Source organism: Tursiops truncatus, chromosome 6 (genome assembly GCF_011762595.2).
Source record: "Tursiops truncatus isolate mTurTru1 chromosome 6, mTurTru1.mat.Y, whole genome shotgun sequence".
Lineage (NCBI taxonomy): Eukaryota > Metazoa > Chordata > Mammalia > Artiodactyla > Delphinidae > Tursiops > Tursiops truncatus.
Genome location: NC_047039.1, coordinates 113443609 through 113463661, shown reverse-complemented (window position 1 = coordinate 113463661; position 20053 = coordinate 113443609). Strand labels below are relative to the sequence as shown.

Genomic DNA, 20053 nt, shown 5'->3' with positions numbered 1-20053 from the left:
GGCGTGAGCAGCTGGGCCCCGCGCAGGCCCCTCCCCTCTGCCCCACGGGCCCCTCTTCTGTGAAGTCAGGCCCACGCAGTCAGTGGCCGTGTCCCAGGCACTGTGGCTGTGGATGCGGACACGCAGATGGGCTCCTGCCCGAGGACGCGGGGTGCGTGGGGACCCCGCGCGAGCACCGCCGAGGCCGGTGTCCCTGCCGCTCCATGTGCGGCCGGGGAGAAGGCCGGGGCGGTGGGACTGAAAGGATCCAGCCCAGAGCACGGGGAGGGCCAGCACACGTGGGTGCTGGAGGCTTGGTCCTCCCTCCCTCCTTCCAGAGAGCCCGAGAGACGGAGAGCACGGAGGAGAGCCACTTCCTGCTCTGCCTGGACAAAAATGCTTTTGTCGGGCCGAGTCCCTCCCAGAGCCTCCCGCCCTGTCTTCCCGCTTCCCAGGAGTGTCCGCCGGACGGGAGGAGCTTCCGCGAGGAGCAGTGCATCTCCTTCAACTCCCGTGTGTACAACGGACGGACGCACCAGTGGAAGCCGCTCTATCCCGGTACTGTGGCCCTGGGCCACCCAGCAGGGAATTCTCTGGCAGGATCTATACCTGAGGGTCACTTCCTGGGGCCTGTGGGAGGGAATGTCCTCGTCCAGTGGGTAGGCAGGTGGGGAAACAGGCCCAGAGGTGGCGGGGGGTGGGTCTCGTCCAAGGTCATAAGAAGTTCAGGCGGCAGCGTAAATGACTTGGCCTCTCCCGCTCACCGGGTAAGTGCAGGGTCCCCAGGACCGGCAGCCCAGGGCCATCAAGTCGGCTCAGACCTCCTGCAGAGGGTACACTGCCCCCCACTCACAGGGCGGCAGAGGCTGGACTTCCAGAGCCTGGGCTGGGCCAGATCACCTGCATCTTGGTCCGTTTCTGCCACTGAGACCCCAGGCAAGTTCTTTCCATTCTCCAGGCCTCCGTTTCCCCATCTGTGCCATGAAAGAAGGGCCGTCTCAGTGCGGGGGAGGGGAGGTCCCTGACCCTGGCCCCCGCCAGCCGCCCTGAGACCCTGTCTCCCCATCAGATGACTACGTGCACATCTCCAGCAAGCCGTGCGACCTGCACTGCACCACCGTGGACGGCCAGCGCCAACTCATGGTCCCCGCCCGCGACGGCACGTCCTGCAAGCTTGCCGACCTGCGAGGGGTCTGCGTGTCTGGAAAATGTGAGGTTGTTCAACATTGTAGCAGAAGTACCACCGGTCTCCTTGCGCCGGCCGCCCACCTGTCCACCCAGGCAGTGGCGGCCCCGGGGCCCGGGCCTCAGCGCCCTCCCAGCAGCCTCTCCACCTCCCTTCCTGCAGCCCATCGGCTGTGACGGGGTGCTCTTCTCCACCCACACGCTGGACAAGTGTGGCGTCTGCCAGGGGGATGGAAGCAGCTGCACCCACGTGACAGGCAACTACCGCAAGGGGAACACCCACCTGGGTAAGAGCCCCTGCCGCTCTGGGTCCAGGGCCCGTGGGATCCTGCCGCCGGCTGCTAAGTGACTGTGCAGGGTCCTTCCCCTCCTGGGCGCCCCGATCCTCCACCCAGGCCCAGCAGGGCTGGCCAGTGGCTCTGTAAGGCCCCCATTAGCTACAGGAAGAGCAGCAGCTCTGTGTTGAGCACCTGCTGGATACCAGGTGCCGCAGTGCTCACGGGGATTGGGGACCACATCTGACCCAAGCGCAGCCTTCAGGGAGATGTTAATACCATCCTTAAAAGGGGGAAACTGAGGCACGCGTTCCGTCCTCACCGCTGATATGAGATTGAGGTCTGGGCGCACAGATGCTGGGGCCTAAGCTCTCAAACCCTAGTTTCAAGGTCTGAAGCAGTGCCCAGGCTCCCGCCAGCTCTGCGCCGGCCGCAGCACAGAGCCAGCCCTCCTGGGGGTTGGGGGAGGGGCGGGCAGGGGGTCTGTGCCTGTGACAGGACTTTGCACTTTTGGAAGGATATTGCTTCTAATACTCAGTCTTGAACTGAATACATTCCTGGGTCTCAGTTAATGCTTGTGGGATTAAACTGGGTTATCACAGCCTGCAGACTGGGAAAGGCAGGGCAGCTTGAAACCCATTTGACAGATGGGGAAATTGAGGCCCAGGGTGGGAATTGCCGGCTCGAGGTCCCTCAGTGAGGCCAGGTGCGTCTGGACTAGAGCCAACCCCTCGAGAGCCCCCAAGGACCTGGCTGTCGGGACCCCCACGTGTCCTGGAGGTGGAGGGGACGGACACTTTCGGAGTTAGAGTTACAGGGCTTGGACGAGAGACCCAGGGATGGACATGCCGACTGAGGAGAGGCAGGGTGAGGACAGGAGGGGTGTCTCTAGCGGAAGCCCAGCCGGGCAGGGGTCTGAGTAAGGCAGGGCGAGCGCAGTGGGCAGAGGCCGCTTTCTTCAGAGGCCTAGCCGTGGGAGGGGCGCGGGCAAAGACATCGCGCCTTTCCTCCCTTCCTTTCACAAACCTGCTTTTGGGACCTTCCGCCGGATGCTGGGGCGTCGAGCTGGCAGAGTCAGGGTTCAGAGGGTGCGTCTCTTTCTGAGCGCCTCCTGGGTGCCAGGTGCGGCAGTCAGGTTCATGCCCGCGTGGAGCTCTCAGCTTGGGGGCCCGGGGCTGACCCTTACCCAAGCCCACCTATAACTCTACCAAGTGCACTGCACGGAGCCAAGTGCAGCACGGTTAACTCGCTCCCGGCTCTTGACTCCGGGTGGGGACTACCACTGCTGTCATTTTACAGATGTGGAAACAGAGAGGTTAAGAAACTGGGTTAAAGTCACACAGCCAGAAGAGGCAGAGGTGGGTGTGAACGCAGACAGCCTGCTCCCGGGTCTGTGGTCCTAAGCGGTGACCCACATGCTCCCCTGGTAGATGTGTGCGAGGTAGCTCGGAGCTGGGTGCTCATTTAAAAACGAACACATATAAACCTTCATTTAAGTAAATGATATTTAAGCAAAGTCATCATTTCCTAATCGTTTTACCTCTATAACTCTTGTGTCTGTCAGCTGGAAATACTAGGGCAGCAGGTAAACGACTGTGTCCCTTTTCCCGACTCTGCGCCCAGCGACACAAGCTGGCAGCCTGACATCGGCCACAGTGGGTGGAAGCGCTTGTCCTCCGGAAATCGGCCGATACTGCAGGTCACAGCTGCTCCTGTCCTCCTGCCAAGAGAGCCAGTGGTTAGGCGTTTAGGGGCTCCCCGCGGGCCGGAAGGACCAGCTCAGGGTCTTCAGGGGGCCGTAAATGGGGGCGGCCGGCAGGAGCGGCTCACCTGGCAGGCGGGCCCACGTGCCCCTCGGGTGACTTGGGCATCGACCCCAGCAAACCTGATTCGAGAAGCCCCTCACCACCCTCTCCCAGACGGCTTTTCACTCTGAGGGCTTTAAAACAACCTCCCTCCTTCTCCCAGCAAACCCTCTACCACCTGCTGGCAGCACGGTCCCTTCCTCAGACCTCTGCCCCCCAAGACCCTTGGTCCCTTTGTGGGGGGCTCTGTGAGGGTCTCCGTGGCTGCCACCCCACCTGACTGGGGCCTTCGATGACAGGCCCTGAGCTGGGGCCTCGTACTTTCTCATTTACACCTTTGAATGTAGCAAACCTTTAAAATCAACGTGATGGTATGACAACGTGGGTTTCTAAAATAGCACCTCAGGGCCGGGCTCTGTGCTACCCAGAATCTCCTCCGTCATCTAGAGTGGGGGCCGTCATCCCTGTACAGGCGAGAAAACTGAGGCCCAAGGGCTGCAGCAGCCTTCTCAGGGTCACCTTGGTGGTAGTGGCAGAGCAGGACCCACGTATGTTGACTCCGGCAGACTTATGGTCCCTGTGGCCTGTGGTGTGTCTCGGAAGGAACAGGGCAGGTACCAGGGAGCATCTCCCGCAGCCTTGGTAGGAAAGCGTCTTGGAAGCGGGGAATGCTGGGGCCGTGCCGGAGCAGTGGGTCAGCTCTCCCGCGGCAGGGCGTGTTCCGCCAGGTCCTGGACTTGACTCTTGGGCCCCAGGTGCGCAGCTCTGGCGGCGGGGAGGGGCTGCCCTTAGACGCTGCCCCTCACACGCCAGGAGTGCAGGAGGGTGGTGGCTGCCGTCCTGCAGTCGAGAGGCAGTGGCCACAGCCGGCCTGCCGCTCACCGTTGTTCCGTGTCCCCCAGGTTACTCTCTGGTGACCCACATCCCGGCCGGCGCCCGAGACATCCAGATTGTGGAGCGGAAGAAGTCTGCGGACGTCCTAGGTGTGTATGTGGGGCCTGGGTGGCGTCACAGGGGCTTGTGGTTTCGCATGGGGTGCAATGTGTGGGTTCTGTGTGGACAGGGGACACTTGACCTTGGGTCCCTTCCTGCAGGAGAGGGATGGCCCCAGAAGCCAGAGTTTGACCTGGGTGGGTGCACGTGTGTAGCATGTGGCGGCGGTGGTGGGGGTGTCGTAGGGAAGCTGACCTCACCCCCATGTGTGCAGAGGTGTTGCACTCAGAGTTGCTTAATAATGGAGGGGGTCATGACTCAGATAGTGAGTTCCCCGTCCCTGGAGGGCAAGGCACAGGCAAAAGCTGGAGGTGCTGGCGGCGGCCTCTCTGCTCCCCCCGCTGCCCCCCCAGGTCCGAGGAGTGAGACTCTGGGGCTGAGAAGGTTGAGGCAGAGCGAGAAGGAGTAGGTGGCCAGTCTGAGGCCAAGGGTGACGAGAAGCAGGGGTGGGATTCAAACTCCCGTCTGGGGCCCTCGAGTTGATGTTTCGGCCACTGGACTCTCTCTGGTGGGAAGCTGGATTCAGGAGGGGTCCTTGAGGATTGTGGAGTCATTGGCATGGTGACTGAGGCGGTGAGGCCCCACGTTGGTGACAGTTTCTGGAAGGGCTCCCTGTGCAGTGGGAAGTTGGCGGGGCAATGCACCTTGTCTGCACCCCGGGGGAGCCCCTTCTGGCCGAGGAGGGCAGATACTGACATCTGTGAGCCAATCTGCGCAGGGCAGGTGGGGGACCCCGGGCAGGGCTCACCTCCCTCCCTCTCAGGCCAGCTTCTCGGGGGCCAGGGCTGGTGGGGCGCGACCACCCTTCTAAGGGGACGCAGGGCTGGAGGGTGGGCCTTTGGTAAAGATCCTCAAGGTTGAGCTCAGCACGGGCTCTCAGCCCTTCAGGCCCCGGGGCCCCAGTGCCTGGGGCCCTGAGCCCCAGCCCCCAGCCGGCCGGTCTGCACGCTCCAGGCCCCAGCCCCTGCGGCCCGAACACGGGGGCCAGGCCTCTGCCAGGCCGGTTGCTCTGTGGCCCGCTGGGAGGGTGGTGAGGCCAGGAAACACCGTGTTCCCAGAGCTGGCTGCAAAGCCATCGTTCTTGAAACAGACGCGTGGAAATACCAAGGGCAGCCTCGGAGCACTGGGAAAGCCGCAGGAAGGAAGGTCGTTACTGTCAGGAAACAGGTTTGGACTCGGGCCGGGGATTTAACCCTGTGCACGGACCCAGCCCGTCCGTGTCCCCCTCGCCCAGCTCCCGCTCTTGTCCCCGTTAGTTTTCAGCGTCGCCACATGGAGGGGGTTTTTCCAGCAGACGCGTCCTCCTCGCTGCGTCTGCCTGATAATAAATTAACCGCCCGTCTCCTCCGCTTGGAGTTGCATCAGAAGCTTTGGAAGCTGGACTCTTCCCCACCTTCGGGCCAGTTCCTGGCACGGGCTCTAAAGAAACCCTCTGGAAGACACACTGTCCCCGAGGTGGAGCCCCGCCCCACGGCCCCGGGCCTCCCAGGGAGGGCCAGCCGTCCCGCCTCTGGACAGATGTCCCAGCCCGTTGCGGGGGGCCGCACGTGCGTTCCCGCTGTCTGGGCGTCATCGCGCTCCAGTTCTGGGAGTGGATGTCCTTCTGAGGTCCTTGGTTCCAAGTGTCCACCGGCCTCAGAGAGGGCTGACTGGGAGCCACACGGCGGGGAGCGGGCCGATCCGGCCCACGGTCAGCCGGGTCCCCCGGTCTGGGCAGCAGAATGTCATGCTCCCAGCGAGAGCACGGAACTCGTCAGCTTGGGGTCGGGTAGGGCCTGCTGGGGCCGCTGGGACAGGGCTGCAGTGCTGCTCGGCCTGGGCCCTGGTGGGGCACTACGGTCCTCTCCCCGTGTCGGGGGAGGGGAAGCTGGGGGTGCCAAGTCAGCCCGGCTCACATGGGGAAGTCTGCAGCAGAGCCAGGCAGGGTGGCCCGGCCCCAACCTGGCGGACACCTGCTGTCCAGCGTGTGTCTCGACCTGGCCGCTTGGTCCCTATGCTTTACCTCACCTCTCAGCCCCAGGCCCTTTGGGGGCGGCAGGAACGGCAGGACCAAGTGGGCCCTGGGCCAGCCACCCTCAGTCGTCCAGACAAGCCCTTGTTTATTTTAGGCTGATAGGAAGGAGGGCCCACATCTCCCTGGCCAGGGCCACATGCCGTGTGCAAACAGAGCGTCCCACTCCCACGACGTGCAGTTTCCTGTCTTTGGGTGTTTGGGGAGGGTCGCAGGGATCCACAGGTTGGCCAGAGGCCCCGAGTGCGAGGTCCTGCCCCCCACCCCATCCCCACTCCGGCCGCTCCGGCTCAGGTGACCAGGCAGCTGTGCCCTTTCAGCTCTTGCAGATGAAGCCGGCTACTACTTCTTCAATGGCAACTTCAAGGTGGACAGCCCCAAGAACTTCAACATCGCCGGCACCGTGGTCAAGTACCGGCGGCCCATGGACGTGTACGAGACGGGAATCGAGTACATCGTGGCGCAGGGGCCCACCAACCAGGGCCTGAACGTCATGGTGCGTGGGCCGCGGCTCCGGGGCTTCCCCAGAAGCCGGCAGCAGGCGGGGGGCTTCCGGGCCAGCGCCTCCACGCATCTCGGGGTGGGCCTCGTTCCTTCAGTCCCTCGTTCACTCACTGAGTCACTCCCTCGACCCAGCCCTCACTCAGATTTTCATTCCTTCACTAGTCTCCCATTGACTCATTAATTCATTTACCTGTTCACTTGTTCACCCAAGCACCTGCTGACTCACACTCTCACTTGTGTGACCCTCCTCTCCCCTCCCTCCCTCCCTCCTTCCTTCCTTCCTTCCCTCCTTCCCTCCTTCCTTCCTTCCCTCCCTCTGTTAGCACCCCTGGAGGATGTGCACAGCAGGAGGTTCTGTGGAGGGCATCAGGAACTGTGTGGGGAGATGAGGACAGAAGGCTGGATGGGGTACAGGGATGCAGGACCCACTCCCCACTCCACAGGTTGGGGTTCAAGCCCCGCATGGAGTTCCCTACCCTCAGCCCCATGGACACTGTGGCATTCCTGCCAGGTCCTCGATGCTGAGGGACCATGGCGGTGCTTGTCACGGCTGTCCCCCTGATGCTGCACCCAGCATGCTCATGGCTTCTGGGGGGAGTGCATGGGGCGTGAGCAGAGGGCAAGAGAGTTTGGCTTGCTATGGCCAGCTTGCCGGGACTTTTCCCGTGGCTACTGTCTAGAAATGAATGGCATTGCCGCTTGGTGCCCCAGATCTGAAAAGGCAGAGGAATTATCACCGAAATCAGGTGATGTCAAGAGGCTCTTGGAGGCCTGCCGGCTTTCATGGAGGCTGAGGGATGCGGTGGGGACAGAGCCCACCCACCTGACCAATGCCAGAGGCTGGCCCATGGCAGGGGGCAAAGACGTTCTGTCTCTCACCCGTTTGTTTCGTGCCCCTCCCAGGGTGGGCGCCCTGTAGTGTGTCTTAACAGGTGCTCCAGAGACCTTCACATGTTACGTCTCCGCCACTGATCCAACGGCGCGTGTCTTCTCCAGACCTCCTCATGCCCCATCTTAAAGTCTTTTCCATCCAGGCTCCCGGCCAAGCCAAGTGCACTGCCCACGAGTCAGGATTTATTCTTACTTAGGGCCACTCTGCCTTCCAAACAGATTGGGTGACCACCTTACAGTACGGCCTGCAGCCCTCTGGGAGGATTTTCCTTCACAGCAATCCCATCTTCAGCTCACACCCCCCGACCAAGCTGCCGCAGCTCAGAGCCGAGTGTTGCCATGTCGCTCCTCTCTGTCTTCACCCTAAGGGCGCTCCGTGCAGCCGTAGCTGTGAGCTGAGAGAGGGATGCTGGTACCAGAGTCCTGGATGCTGGGAGGCTGGCTCACCCGCTCTTCCGTCCCTCTAGCCCTGGACTGCTGCTGGGCCCTCCTGACCCCGTAACTTAACGGAGTTGAGAGACCTCATGTTATCATGTTGGGCTCTAGCTGCGTGGGTCACTTGATGTCCTGCGGTCAAAGGGTCATCTCTAGGAGGGTCTGATAGCACACCGGGAGGTTTTTGCAAATAACGTCTATTTTAGGTGATATGGTCTTCCTCTAGAACACTAGGGGTCTACGTTATCATTTTCTTAGCAAAGTTTGCCAGAAACTCCACAGTCCTTCTTCCCCCACCACAGACACCTTTATTACTGCAGGGGCTGCTGGGTATTACAGCCCAGGTGGTGGGCTGCTTGCATCACAGCCTGGGCCTCCTGCAGAGCCCTTTCTCCTCAGGACCCCACTCAAGGCGATTCCAGTATGTGGATTGGACCAATATTCCCTGATGCGGAAATGTTGTGTCCTAAATTCTTCACGATTGGGGGCATGAGATATGATGTTTCCCTTTATTTTCAAGGAGATGTCTTGTGCTGCCCTAGAGTACTGGACCCTGAGATTGTCACTGATGTGGGGCCAGTCTTCACAGGGGTTAATCGTCAATCCTCTGGAATACGTATGTTATGCCAAGGCCTCCAGTGCCCCTTCCTGCTCATCAGGTCTGATAAACATGATGTCGTCAATGTAGTGGACCAACGTCATGTTCTGTAGGACGGTCCAGACCCGTTTGTACCGTGTTATGACGGGAAGCGGGAGAGTCAACCATAGCTCTGGGTCAGAGCGCTAAGTGTATGAAACAGAGCGCTTCTGCTTCTCCTTCCTGATGGGGGTAGAAAAGAATTTGCCAGATGGTCAACTTGAGGGCATGTTAATCTGCTCTAGAAAGGATGCCACATCTGTCCCAAAGCTGCAGCTGGGGCTACTGCTCGTTTGAGCTTGCAGGAATCCACTGTCACCCTCCTGGATCTGTCTTGCTTTTGTAGGGGCCAAACTGTTGAATGAAATGGGGGCTATGATGGGGTCAGCACCCCTGCATCCTTCAGGTCTTTGCGCGGCGCTAATCTCTGTGTTTTGCCCCCAGGATGCAATATGGTTTCTGATTTACTCCCCGCCCAGGTCAAGCAGCCAACAGGAGAGTTCTGCTGACTCCCAGTTATGCGTTTGGGGGCTGGGTGAGCCTTAGATCCAGCGGATAGACTGTCAACCAGACCTGGGCCTTGTTTGGGCCATTACTTGTCATCCACGTGCTCTCACCGTAACGGGGACAGTAATGATGCTTTGGGTCCCTGGTTAACAATGACACCTTGAACCCTGGTCCCACAATGTCTACCCGTTTCTCCACTGAGCAGCTCACCAAGTAAATAGCTGTGGGCTCTTTGGTGGGAGAACCGGGGTAATCATGACCATATCAACCAGTTGGGGATCATTCTTCCCGGGGACCTGGCTATTCCATCCTCCAGCAGATTCTGGGTCTAAAACGTGGTCCAGGAAACCGGGCAGCGACTGTGACGTTTATGTGGCAGCTGTCGTCTGCTTTGCGGTCATCCACCCGCGATTTCTTCTGATCATACAGGTTGAGAAGAACCTTTGCTGGGCCCATGCGTTTGTCCCCTAGGAGTCCTTTGTTCTGTCAGCCGTGCCCAAAGGCGGCTCAAGCTCCCTGGCTACCGTGTCAACCTCATTGCTCGTTACAGTACCTGAGCCCCCTTGTCCGATTACCATGGACAGTTCAGCTCTGTACTGGCATCTCCTGCCACTGGCCCTGGCCTAGGAGGACACCCAACACCATCCCTCTAGGTGTCCCTCTGAGTGACGTGGGTGACCCTTCACCATCACGCTTCCTTTCACTGTGGCGGCCGGAACGTCCTCCAGGGGATCCTGCAGAAAATAGTCACCTGGCGGCTTTTCCAGCCTTTTCCTCCCTCTTCCGTCCTCTGCCGTGGTGGTGTCAGCACGGGTCCTCCCCTTAGTGTGTTGGCCTCACCTTCCCGGGGTGCTTGCGAGCGTGGTCCCTCCTCCATCCTGAGCCGGGGCTCCCACAGGAGAGACTCCCCCCATCCAGGCTCAGCTTCTGCCGTCTGCCACGGCTGGTTCTGCAGGGTCGTTGCCGATGGCCCCGTCTCCCCCGAGCAGCCCCAGGGCTCCCCTGAGTAGGTGAAGAGGGCGCTTAACGTGAGCCATCAGCCAGGTGGCCCGGGGAGGAGGTGGGCAAGGCCCTCAGGGAGGCAGAGGTCTCCGTACGATCTTCAGGAGAGGGCCAGGTGCTGGCCTTAACAGCAAGGAATGGCCACTTTTTAGGCTCAAAGATTCAGGGGAGTCTGAGATTTCAAAATTTTTAAGCAGATTGACTCAGACCCCCACGCCCCAAGTCTCCTCCCGGTCGGGCTCTTGGCGAGGTGGAGAAGCCAACACGCCCCGGCTCTCTGACGTTCTTCCACCTTTTCTGGCCCTGCTGGAGGACACGTGAGTCTCTGTGTAACACCTAGGAGGTAACACTCTGGCTTGGCCTTAGGTTGGAGGTTTGGTGGTGATGTCACCCTAGCCTTTCACTGTCTATCTCCAAAGCGCCACATTCCGAAGACCTTTCTCCTTTCTCAAGGTACACCCCAAGCCCAGCCAACTCCCAGCACTTGAGACATGGCGCCCAAAGCACGTTTTCTTCCTCTGATGTCTCATTCCAGCCTGACACCTGGGGGGATCTCAGGGGTCCATGCACCGCCAGGGAGGGCTCGCGTCACCGCTGCTGGCTGGGGATCCGGCTCCAAACTCCCATTTGAGAGCTGCTTCCTGGGGCTTCTGACACCGGCTGACTTAGGCGGCGTCCCTCGAAAGACCCGCGAGCACTCAGTCGGGGGAGCAGGACAGTCAGGGGGGAAAGCTGGGGGGCGACGCAGTCTCGACAGAAACCTCAGCCCATCCCCCAGTCAGCTCTGATGCTGGGAGGGTCCTCAGGGGCCTGGGCCCTGGTACTTGCGCTCGGCTGGCAGCGGGGGGCTCCGGGGGGAAGGTGGTGGGGACGGTGCACTCTTATAACTTGGGGTTTCTGGCATGTGGTGGTAGTAAAATGCAGGTTGGGTTTTAATTGGTTTTATTACCTTTAAAACATTATCTGCACCCCGCGCACCCTTCACTCCCTGTGCCTGGGGCGGACGGCTCCCTCTGCCCCTTCCCTGGCCGCCTTCGCCTGTCTTTGGACATGGACTACCCCTGGGGCCACGCATAGCCTTGGGTGGGCGTGGCGGCGTTCTTCGGTCAAGGGTGAGTCCCTGGGAAGGACTCGGCTGCAGGCCGCCGCAGGAAAGCCTTCTGCAGCTCAGGGACAAGAGTCTTCTGTCCTCAAGGGGCTTGTGGGCCGCAGGCCGCAGCAGCCGCTCCAGGCTGGTGGGGAAGGGGCTGGGGTGAGGGAGGGCTTGGAATCCCACTTCTTCTCCTCCCCCAGGTGTGGAACCAGAACGGCAAAAGCCCTTCCATCACCTTCGAGTACACGCTGCTGCAGCCGCCGCACGCCCACCGCATCCAGCCCGTCTACTACAGCTTCTCAGAGCCCACCGCAGACAGCACGGAGAGCCAGGAGCTGGACGGGGCTGGGCTGGTGGGCTTCCTTCAGCACAACGGCTCCCTCTACGGCCAGGCCTCCTCGGAGCAGCTGGGCCTGGACAACCGACTGTTCGGCCACCGGGGCCCGGGGATCGAGCTGGGTCTGAGCAAAGGCCAGGAGACCAACGAGGTGTGCGCGCAGGCCAGCGGCAGGGCCTGCGAGGGGCCCCCCAGGGGCAAGGGCTTCCGAGGTAACCAGGAGGAGGGGCGGGGTGGGGCGGGGCTTCCCAGGGAGAGGGGCCTCGGGTGAAGGGTCTTCAGAACCCGGCACCTGCAGAAGAGGGTGACAGAGGGGCCGGTTCCGTGCAGGCTGACCGGGCAGGCCCAGGGCCGGCCCTTAGCAGACATCCTCTGCACATACCTTCCTCCAGGTGGGTATGGTTATCCCCATTTGACAGGTGGGGAGACTGAGGCTTAGAGGGAGGGGTCTTGCCTGCGTCACACAGTCCACCACGGAGGAGCTGGGGGCAAATCCAGGATGGTCCGGCCCCATAGCCCGTGCTCTCACTCATTCAGTGGAGACAGACAGACAGACAGACAGACAGCATAGCACGCGAGGTGTGACCAGAACTCTGGGAGGGAATGACGGGCAGCTGAGGGGCACAGGGAGGACCTCGAGTTCTTGGAGAGGGTGACCCCTGACCTGAGGGCTCCAGAGCAAGTACGGGTTAGCCAGGGGAGGGCATAGGAGAGGGGCGGGGGTGAGGGGCCCAGCAAGGGCCAGCCTGGCGGGACAGGCTCCAGGGGAAGCCACAGGAGGTGCAGCTGAAGACGCAGCGGTGGGTCACAGTCCCTGACCCCCCGCTGCCAGCTTGGCTGTACTCCTGAGGGCCGTGGAGTGACACGTCGGGGCTGGGCTGGACCATCAGCCCTGCTGAGGGGTGGAGGTAGAGCAGACTTGAGGAGACTCCCCTCACTGACTTGGGGGCAAGTTTCCAAGACCCTGAGAGTCTTCAAGTAGGAAACACTTTAGAGGCGGTGTTCGTTCCCTGGGGCTCCTGCAGCAAACTCCCACCAACCGGGCGGCTTAAAACCTCAGAAACGTATTCTCTCCCCGTTCTGGAGGCCAGAAGTCTATGGAATAAAGTCAAGGTGTCGGCAGGGCTGTGCTCCCTCTGGAGGCTCCAGGGGAGGGTCCTTCCCGCCGCTTCCAGCTCCCGGCGGCGCAGGCGTCCCTTGGCTTGTGGCCGCATCGCTACAGACTCTGCTCTGTCTTCACACGGCTTCTCCTCTGCGTCCGTGTGTCTCTGCGTGTTCTCTTCTTAAAAGGACAGCAGGCGTTGCAGTTATAGGGTCCGTGACGATCTCACCTGGAGATCTGTATGTCTGTGAAGGTCTTATTTCCACATAAGCTCACATTCTGAGGTTCGGGGCAGATGTGGATTTTGGGGAAACCCTATCCAACCCACGGCAGGGGTCAAGCAGGCTCCCCAACAGGAGGTTGTCCAGGCCGGCTTGCGAGCCTCCGCCGGGCGATCTGTGTCCGCTCATCGGGCAGAAACCTGCCTCTGGACCCTTCCCGGTTCAGGTCTTTGCTGCAGCCCCCCTGCTCCGCCCCTGCCCAGGGCAGCCCTTGCCCCGCCACGAGGGGGCACCGGAGGTTGAGCCACCCATCTCCCCTGTAGACGGCAACGCCACCGGGACGGCTCATGCGGGACACCAGGATGACCAAGAGACCGGCGCCCATTTTACCTCCCAGGAGCTCCTCTCGGCCAACGCCATCTCCGACCAGCTCCTGGACACGGACTCCGACTCCAGGGAGGTCCCCCTCAATGAGACCAGCAACAGCATCTTTGCACAGGGCGCCCCGAGGGGCTCCCCGGCCGACAGCCTCTACGTCGAGTACGAGGAGAACGAGGGAGCCGGTGCTTACCTGCTCAACGGGTCCTACCTGGAGCTGAGCACTGACAGAGTGGCCAACACCTCCTCCGAGGCCCCGTTCCCCAACGCCAGTGCCAGCCTCCCTGCCCTGGCTGGGAACAGGACGCAGAAAGCCAGGTAGGAGGCAGCTCCCCAGTCCTCTCTGGGGGCTGCCGGGCGAGGGCCGGGACGGAGGTAGGTGGGAGAGAGCCGCCCCCGCCCAGGGCCCCCCCCGCCTCACCCCGCGGATCTGAGCAGGGGGTCAGAGGCCTGGGTTTTAGCATCTTTTCCACGAGTTAGGTCCACGGGCTAAAGCTGGTGCCGAGTGCCCACGTGTGATGTGATCCCAGGAACTGGGGGGCAGAGGGGGAGGAGGTGAACGGTTCTGAGCACTTGGGGCTAAGTGTTCCGTGTGCACAGAGACATGTTCTCATCACAAACAGCCTTAGCTTCAGGGAGGGGTATTGGGCTCAGAGAGGAGGTAAGTGACGTTCTTAGGGCTCAGAGACTGGAGGCTTGGGGTCCTTGGGTTCTCGGTCTGGACACTCACTGCACACGTGGTCGCTGTGCGTAAGGTGGGACAGCTCTTGCGGGAGACCATAATGTTCCCCGAAGGTGGGGTGGCTCGGGACAACCTTCCCCGCTGGCCAGGGAGGAGACTGGGGGACGGTTCAGTGGGGTCCCCAGCCAGGGACCAGGCCCCAAGTCAGGCACTAGGAACAAGGCCTTCTTCTGTGGGGCTGGAGCTGCCCTGGGACGGGCCGTGGGAGAGAGTCCAGAGCGAAGGACACGCTGGGGAGGCCTGGACAGTCACACTTGGGGACACCTGAGTCGTGGCTGGCCCTGGAGGAGTCTGAGGCCAGGAGCCTCCCCGGGTTGGGGTCAGCTGGGATCAGGGTGGCTCCAGGCCTCCACTATCCCTACTAGAGGACAATTCCCTGGGCCGATGATGACTCCCCTGTTCTCCAGGCTAGCAGGGCAGCGAGGCTGGTTTAAACAGACCGAGCCAGGCTCAGCACCCCTGGTGGCGAGCGGGGACTGGAGGCAGGAACAAGCCCACTGTTTTTTTTTTTTTAATTAATTAATTAATTAATTTAAAAATTTTTGGCTGTGTTGGGTCTTCGTTGCTGCACACGGACTTTCTCTAGCTGCGGCGAGCGGGGGCTACTCTTCGTTGCGGTGGCTTCTCTTGTTGCGGAGCATGGGCTCTAGGCGCGCGGGCTTCAGTAGTTGTGGCACATGGGCTCAGTAGTTGTGGCTCGCGGACTCTAGAGCACAGGCTCGGGCTTAGTTCCCCTGTGGCATGTGGGGTCTTCCTGGACCAGGGATCGAACCCGTGTCCCCTGAACTGGCAGGCGGATTCTTAACCACTGCGTCACCAGGGAAGTCCAAGTGCACTGGGTTTTAGTTTATCTTGTTTTCTGAGGACCCACCCAAACCCCTTGGCTTTAGACACCAAGCCAGTGGAACCCTAGCCAGGGCTGAAGATGCAGAGGCGGGCGTCCTTGGGGAATTGAGTTTGATGGAAGATTTGGGGTTCACTCTTGAGGTGAGGCGAGTGGAGACGACTCTCTCACCCTTCCCCGGGGATGAGAGCAGGGAAGCTGGGCCCCTGAGCCCACAGGAGGTGCCCCCCTCTTTTCTCAAGCTGTTTTCCGAGGCCCCATGAGATACCCAGGGCACATCCGGGGCAATCCTGAGGCTCTGGGTGGAATTCTTTGCAAATGTGGCCAGAGTGGGAGGTCTGGAGCCTTCTGCGGCTGCCCTTCTTCCCATAGGGTCCATCTAGGCCATCTGCTTGCCTGGCCCGGCTTCAGAATGCAGGGAGTGGGCCTTGGGGGTGTGTGGCATCCAGCGGCCGGAAGGGCGAGACAGGCTCTGAGTCTGAGGGGGGGGGGGTCAGAATCAGCCGGTACTTGCTGTTGTGATCCGGGGCCAGTTACTCAGGGTTCTTCTCACCCCCAGGGCTGGCCAGAGGATTGAGTTCCATCTGGTACTGAAGCGCTGAAGGCACCTAGTGAGGACCCAGCAAACGGGAAAGATCGTGAACACACTGAGCCTCGGGGTGGGGGAGGGGCCCTTCTGGGACCACGACCCCGTGTGAGGAAGGCCGCCCATCTCACGGTCAGGGTCCCTCCGTGAACGGGCTTACCGGGGGGCACACAGGCTGCTGTTTAATTTGGCTTCAGGCCTGGAAAGTGCCAGTGGGTCTCCATCCCAACCCTCTCCCCTCCCCGCCCCGTCCCCATGGGACCTGGACCCATCGGTGACCCTCTCTGGTCCTCAGTTCCCCATCCCTGAGCGAGGGGCTTGTCAGACAATGCTTCAGGGCCCGCCGGTCGGGCACTCAAGGATTCTTAAGCCAGGTCATGGCACAAGATTTTGGGTCCTTAGGTCACATTATAAAGAATGTCTCCTGCCCCATCCCAGTTGACTCCCACCCCACCCCTGGGCCCTAAGGGGAATGATTGGGTTTCCAGTGCCATGTGGGTTGCAGGAACCAGTACAGTGATGGTCATTACTCAGAAAGTCCTGACGTGGGGAGATGGGCGGCTCCCCCACCAGCTGCTTCAAAGTACACCGCGGACCAGAGGCCAAAGATGGTCTTTGGAGATAAAGGGCTGAGGGAGGTGGCGGGGTGGAGGGGGGTGGGGGAACCGCCAGGACAAAATAGCCCTGTCGCAGCGAGTTGTCCAAACACAGGAAGTCGCGTCTGCTCAGAGAGGGCGAAATCAAAGGGGCAGCCCAGAAAGGAAAGGTTATTTTCACCTTCTCAGAACAGCCCCGAACAATCAAGGGACGCCCCGACACCAGACGCTGGCGTTGGGAACAAGCGTCCGAGACACAGAGACACAGGGTCCCCGTCTCAGCCTGGATCGGGGGTGGCGGGGGTGGCGGGGAAGCAAAGCACCTTATGAGCCTTTTATAAACACGCGTGGCGGTCCTGGGGAAAGGGTCCAGACGCGGGATCCGAGGCATCGCAGGGCTGAGGTGGTCCGAGCCTTTCGGATCAGAGGGTACTACCTTCCTTCCAGATGGAGGCGGGTGGAGGGTTGGTGGTTTCAGCGATTTCCTGGGTGTGTTTCTCCCCAGGGCCCCACTTCCGAGAACAGAGTCTTTCAGGCGTTGCACTGTTGTGCAAATACACGTTTCGAGAGGCGGGACAGGCGCCCATGCGGTGCTCCCACGAGCAGTGCCATGTGGGCAGCCCCCCCAAAAAATACCTTTGGTGCTTAAAACCCGAAGGGTTATTTTGGACCGCTTGCTGTCTCTCCAGAATGAGTCACGCTGCCTGCTGGCCCAGGAGGGTGTAATTAGATAAAGATGGCTTCTCCATGGGTGGGGTGGCCGGGCAGGGGCTGGATCTTTTCATCCCCTTTTGTTCTTGGGGAGAATTTAAAGCTGTGGAAAGGAGGGTGGGGGACCCAATCAGCACATTTCAGAATCAGGCTCTTCCTCCCCGGGGAGGTTCCACGGGTCCCGTGTTCTGAGATGCTTGGGTCTTGGGTGGGTGGAGCGCCCCATCTTAAAGTTCCCGCTCACTTTTAAGGAGGAAAGAGGGAGGACCTTCCCCTTCCCCCGTATGTGTGGAAAGGCTGGGGCAGGCTCCCGGTGGGGACGCCACCAGGTGAGGGGTCCCGGCCGCCCGCCTGTGGCCGGCTGCCCTCGGCTTTCCCCTCCCTCTCCTCCCTCTCCCTCCTTCCTTGGTTAACGGAGCCCCATCAGTAAATTCGTTACTTGAGGTCCGTGGGTAGACCATTTCCTGGTTCTCAGAGCATGATGTGTCTTCAGGGCAACATTTATGCAAAAGTAAAGTGTAAGAGCCGTTCTCATCCACTTGTGAAATTCCAGAAGTTGGAAGACAAACGGTAAACTCCCAGTTGAATCCAAACCAATGTCTCTATCACAGAATTGACTGGAAGGCCTTTTAGAATGGATGCCCTGCAACCGACCCTCATCTAAGCCTGACCTCCGGGGTGACAGAAAGCCCCAGGGAAAGGACCTGCGAGCGTGCTCTGTGAGAGGGTCTGAGCTTAGGGCGGTCTTCAGTCAGCCCCTCTGGGCAGGAAGGGAAGTGGAGCCGGGCGGTGGGGTCTCAGGGACGTGCCGTCCCCCGGGCCATGGGACCGCGTCCCCTTTGCCGGCTCTGGGGGTGGCAGGGCTCCACGGGCCGCGTTCAGACTCAGCCGTCTGCATCTCAGAGCAGATGCCCGGGCTCTGGGAGCTGCCGCCACCTCCCTCTGCCCCTGCCGAGTCCAAAACGAGCCTGCACGTTGGATACGGAGGTTGGGCCCCAGCACACCGACTGGTTCAAAGAAGCAAACAGTCCTAACAATAGTTGGCTGGGCCGTCTGAGTTCCGGCCAAGAATCCTAGCCCGTCGCTGGCGGGGACCCAGCCCGGCGTTCCCTGGCACAGCAGCCCTTGCAGACCTGGGCAGAGGCGTCTGGAGGGGACGCGGCCACTCCCCCGTCTGCAGCTGAGCTTTTCTATTTTGATCGTCGGAGGCCCAATGGCTAGTGTGCCCCATTCAGTCAGAATCCCAGCTGAGGGAGGCCGTGGGAGAGAATTCTTGCACCTTCGCAGCACACCAGGTGCTTCTCCGGTCCCTTCCCGGGGACAGGGCAGGAGGAATCTGCACGACCCTGCTAGAAGGTGAGAGCGAGCAGGCTGTGTGTGTGGAAGGAGCAACTGCGATGTTGGGGAGCCCCAGATTCTTCACCCCCCAGCCCCCGAAGGTGCTCTGACGGCTGCAGGCCAGTGAGCTCAGACAGTCATTAAGATGGAAAATGCCAACGTCCGTTCCTTCCTACAACCCGCCGCCCCGTGGGCGCCGCTTCCCTTGTCTCTGTTCTAGACGGTGGGCACTGGGACCCCGACAGGTGGCGATTCTGCCTGGAGCTCAGGACAGGTCCACGAACAGATCCTCCCGTGAAACTCACCCCCTTCTCTGCTTCACCTGCTTTCAGGACCAGGCCCAAGACGCGCAAGCACGGCGTGAGTCCCGCGGACATGTACCGGTGGAAGCTCTCGTCCCACGAGCCCTGCAGCTCCACCTGCACCACAGGTACCCGTGACGGGTGCCGAAGGGCGGCACCTGCTGAGCCCACCTCGCCGGTGGGTGCGAGTCCGGGCTTCGGGGCCCATGCACCTGCTTGTAGCCCCCAGTTGCCCACAGGGAGCTTATCTAGCAGTTTCCTGACCCACGAGGCAGTGCGATGAGGTGGGAGTTTGGATGTCCTTGTGCTTACGATGTGCTGGACCATGGTAAGGCCCAGCCGCTGGGGGGTTATGCAGCCCCCCAAAGGCTCCCTCGTCATTCTTCATATCACACCTTGTTAGAACAAACATCCTGGTTAAAAAGTAAGAAATCTCAGGTGGTCAGGATTTTACTTTTGCTTACAGCAAATGTAGGAGGGGGAAAGAGACCCACGTGGTCTGTGGCAGAGGGAACTGTTGGGATTCTAGGACCTCGTCCAGGGAGGAAGCAGGAGGGGAACGGAGACCCCCGGGGTTGCCTGGGCAGATAGACACGTGGAGTTAGGAAGTGTCTGAACCTATGTCTGCTCACGTGGCTGGGTGCCACCACAGCAAGCTTCTGGCTTACAGCCCAGGGCCTGGGGCTCCATCTGCCGCCAGCTCTGGTCCCCTCCCCCCGGGGACTGCTGCAAGGTCAGATGCCAGACCCAGGTCCGGGACCTGTGGCAAATGTAGGGAGACCCCGGGTGCCGCCTTATGTATACCTGCGACTTCGTGTGTGCGTTTGGGCAAGACGAGTTACTGCCACTCAAAATGTATGATCCCCCGACCCTGCCCTTGCACTCCCACCCCAGCTGGCCAGAGCTCTGGCTGTCCCCTGCGTGCTCTGGCCAGTGTGGAAGAATTAGCAAGCCACCGACGGGAGCCCGGGCAACCGGTGGTCTGGGCGTGGTCACACCTCCTGCAGCCCTGGTTGGCATCTCAGGAGGAGGGCCCGAGGGAGGACCTGGGGAGGGGGCCCCGCAGGGCTCTGAAAGGACCACAGGCTCTCCGTCTTGGGCTGGAATCTGGGGCCCCCTCCTTTTACATGCCCCTCCTCCCCCAGCAGGGCACGGGACAGGCTGAGTTTGGCCCCCTGATATTCTGGAGGGCGCGAGGTGGGCTTTGTGGGGTATGTGGTGAACGCTTGGGATGCGCTATTTGGTCCACCACACCCCATGCCCTTGGCAAATTGCTTAATCTCTCCACGACTCAACTTTCTACCTGTAAAACGGGATGTCCGCCTTTCCAAGCGTGGTTACAGGGCTAGACACGAAACGAGAAGTAAGTTGTCGTGGCCAAAGCTGACCTAGCGGGCGCCACGGCCAGCACTGCTGCTGCTGGTCTCGGGAGAGGACAGGGCTGAGTGCTGGGATGGGTGCGGGAGGAGCCGGCCTTGAGAGCCTGCTCCCCAAGGGCAGGGTCCTCTTCTGAATCGGGAGCCCCGATGTCATCCCCACGCACGCCGGGATTGTCACAGACCACGTGACTGGGAGCGTC

The 20053-nt window shown here is 61.0% G+C and overlaps 1 protein-coding gene across 7 annotated transcripts in view; it reads left to right on the top strand.

Moving 5' to 3' along the window:
• The window catches only part of ADAMTSL2 (ADAMTS like 2), a 35878-nt gene that overhangs the window by 4673 nt on the left and 11152 nt on the right, over positions 1-20053 (top strand). For 3 of the 7 annotated variants that reach the window (XR_012332759.1, XM_073806778.1, XM_033858997.2), the window contains exons 5-13: positions 435-537; positions 835-915; positions 1049-1194; positions 1328-1451; positions 4147-4227; positions 6569-6744; positions 11518-11866; positions 13301-13673; positions 18505-18602. Coding sequence is in view for 6 of the 7 variants with exons in the window: in XM_073806778.1 (XP_073662879.1) it covers positions 435-537; positions 835-915; positions 1049-1194; positions 1328-1451; positions 4147-4227; positions 6569-6744; positions 11518-11866; positions 13301-13673; positions 18505-18602 (1531 nt within the window). In the remaining variant the exon portion in view is untranslated. The remainder of the gene's footprint in view (positions 1-434; positions 538-834; positions 916-1048; positions 1195-1327; positions 1452-4146; positions 4228-6568; positions 6745-11517; positions 11867-13300; positions 13674-18504; positions 18603-20053) is intronic. The other 4 variants (XM_033859000.2, XM_033859002.2, XM_033859003.2 and 1 more) reach the window with 3 other exon arrangements.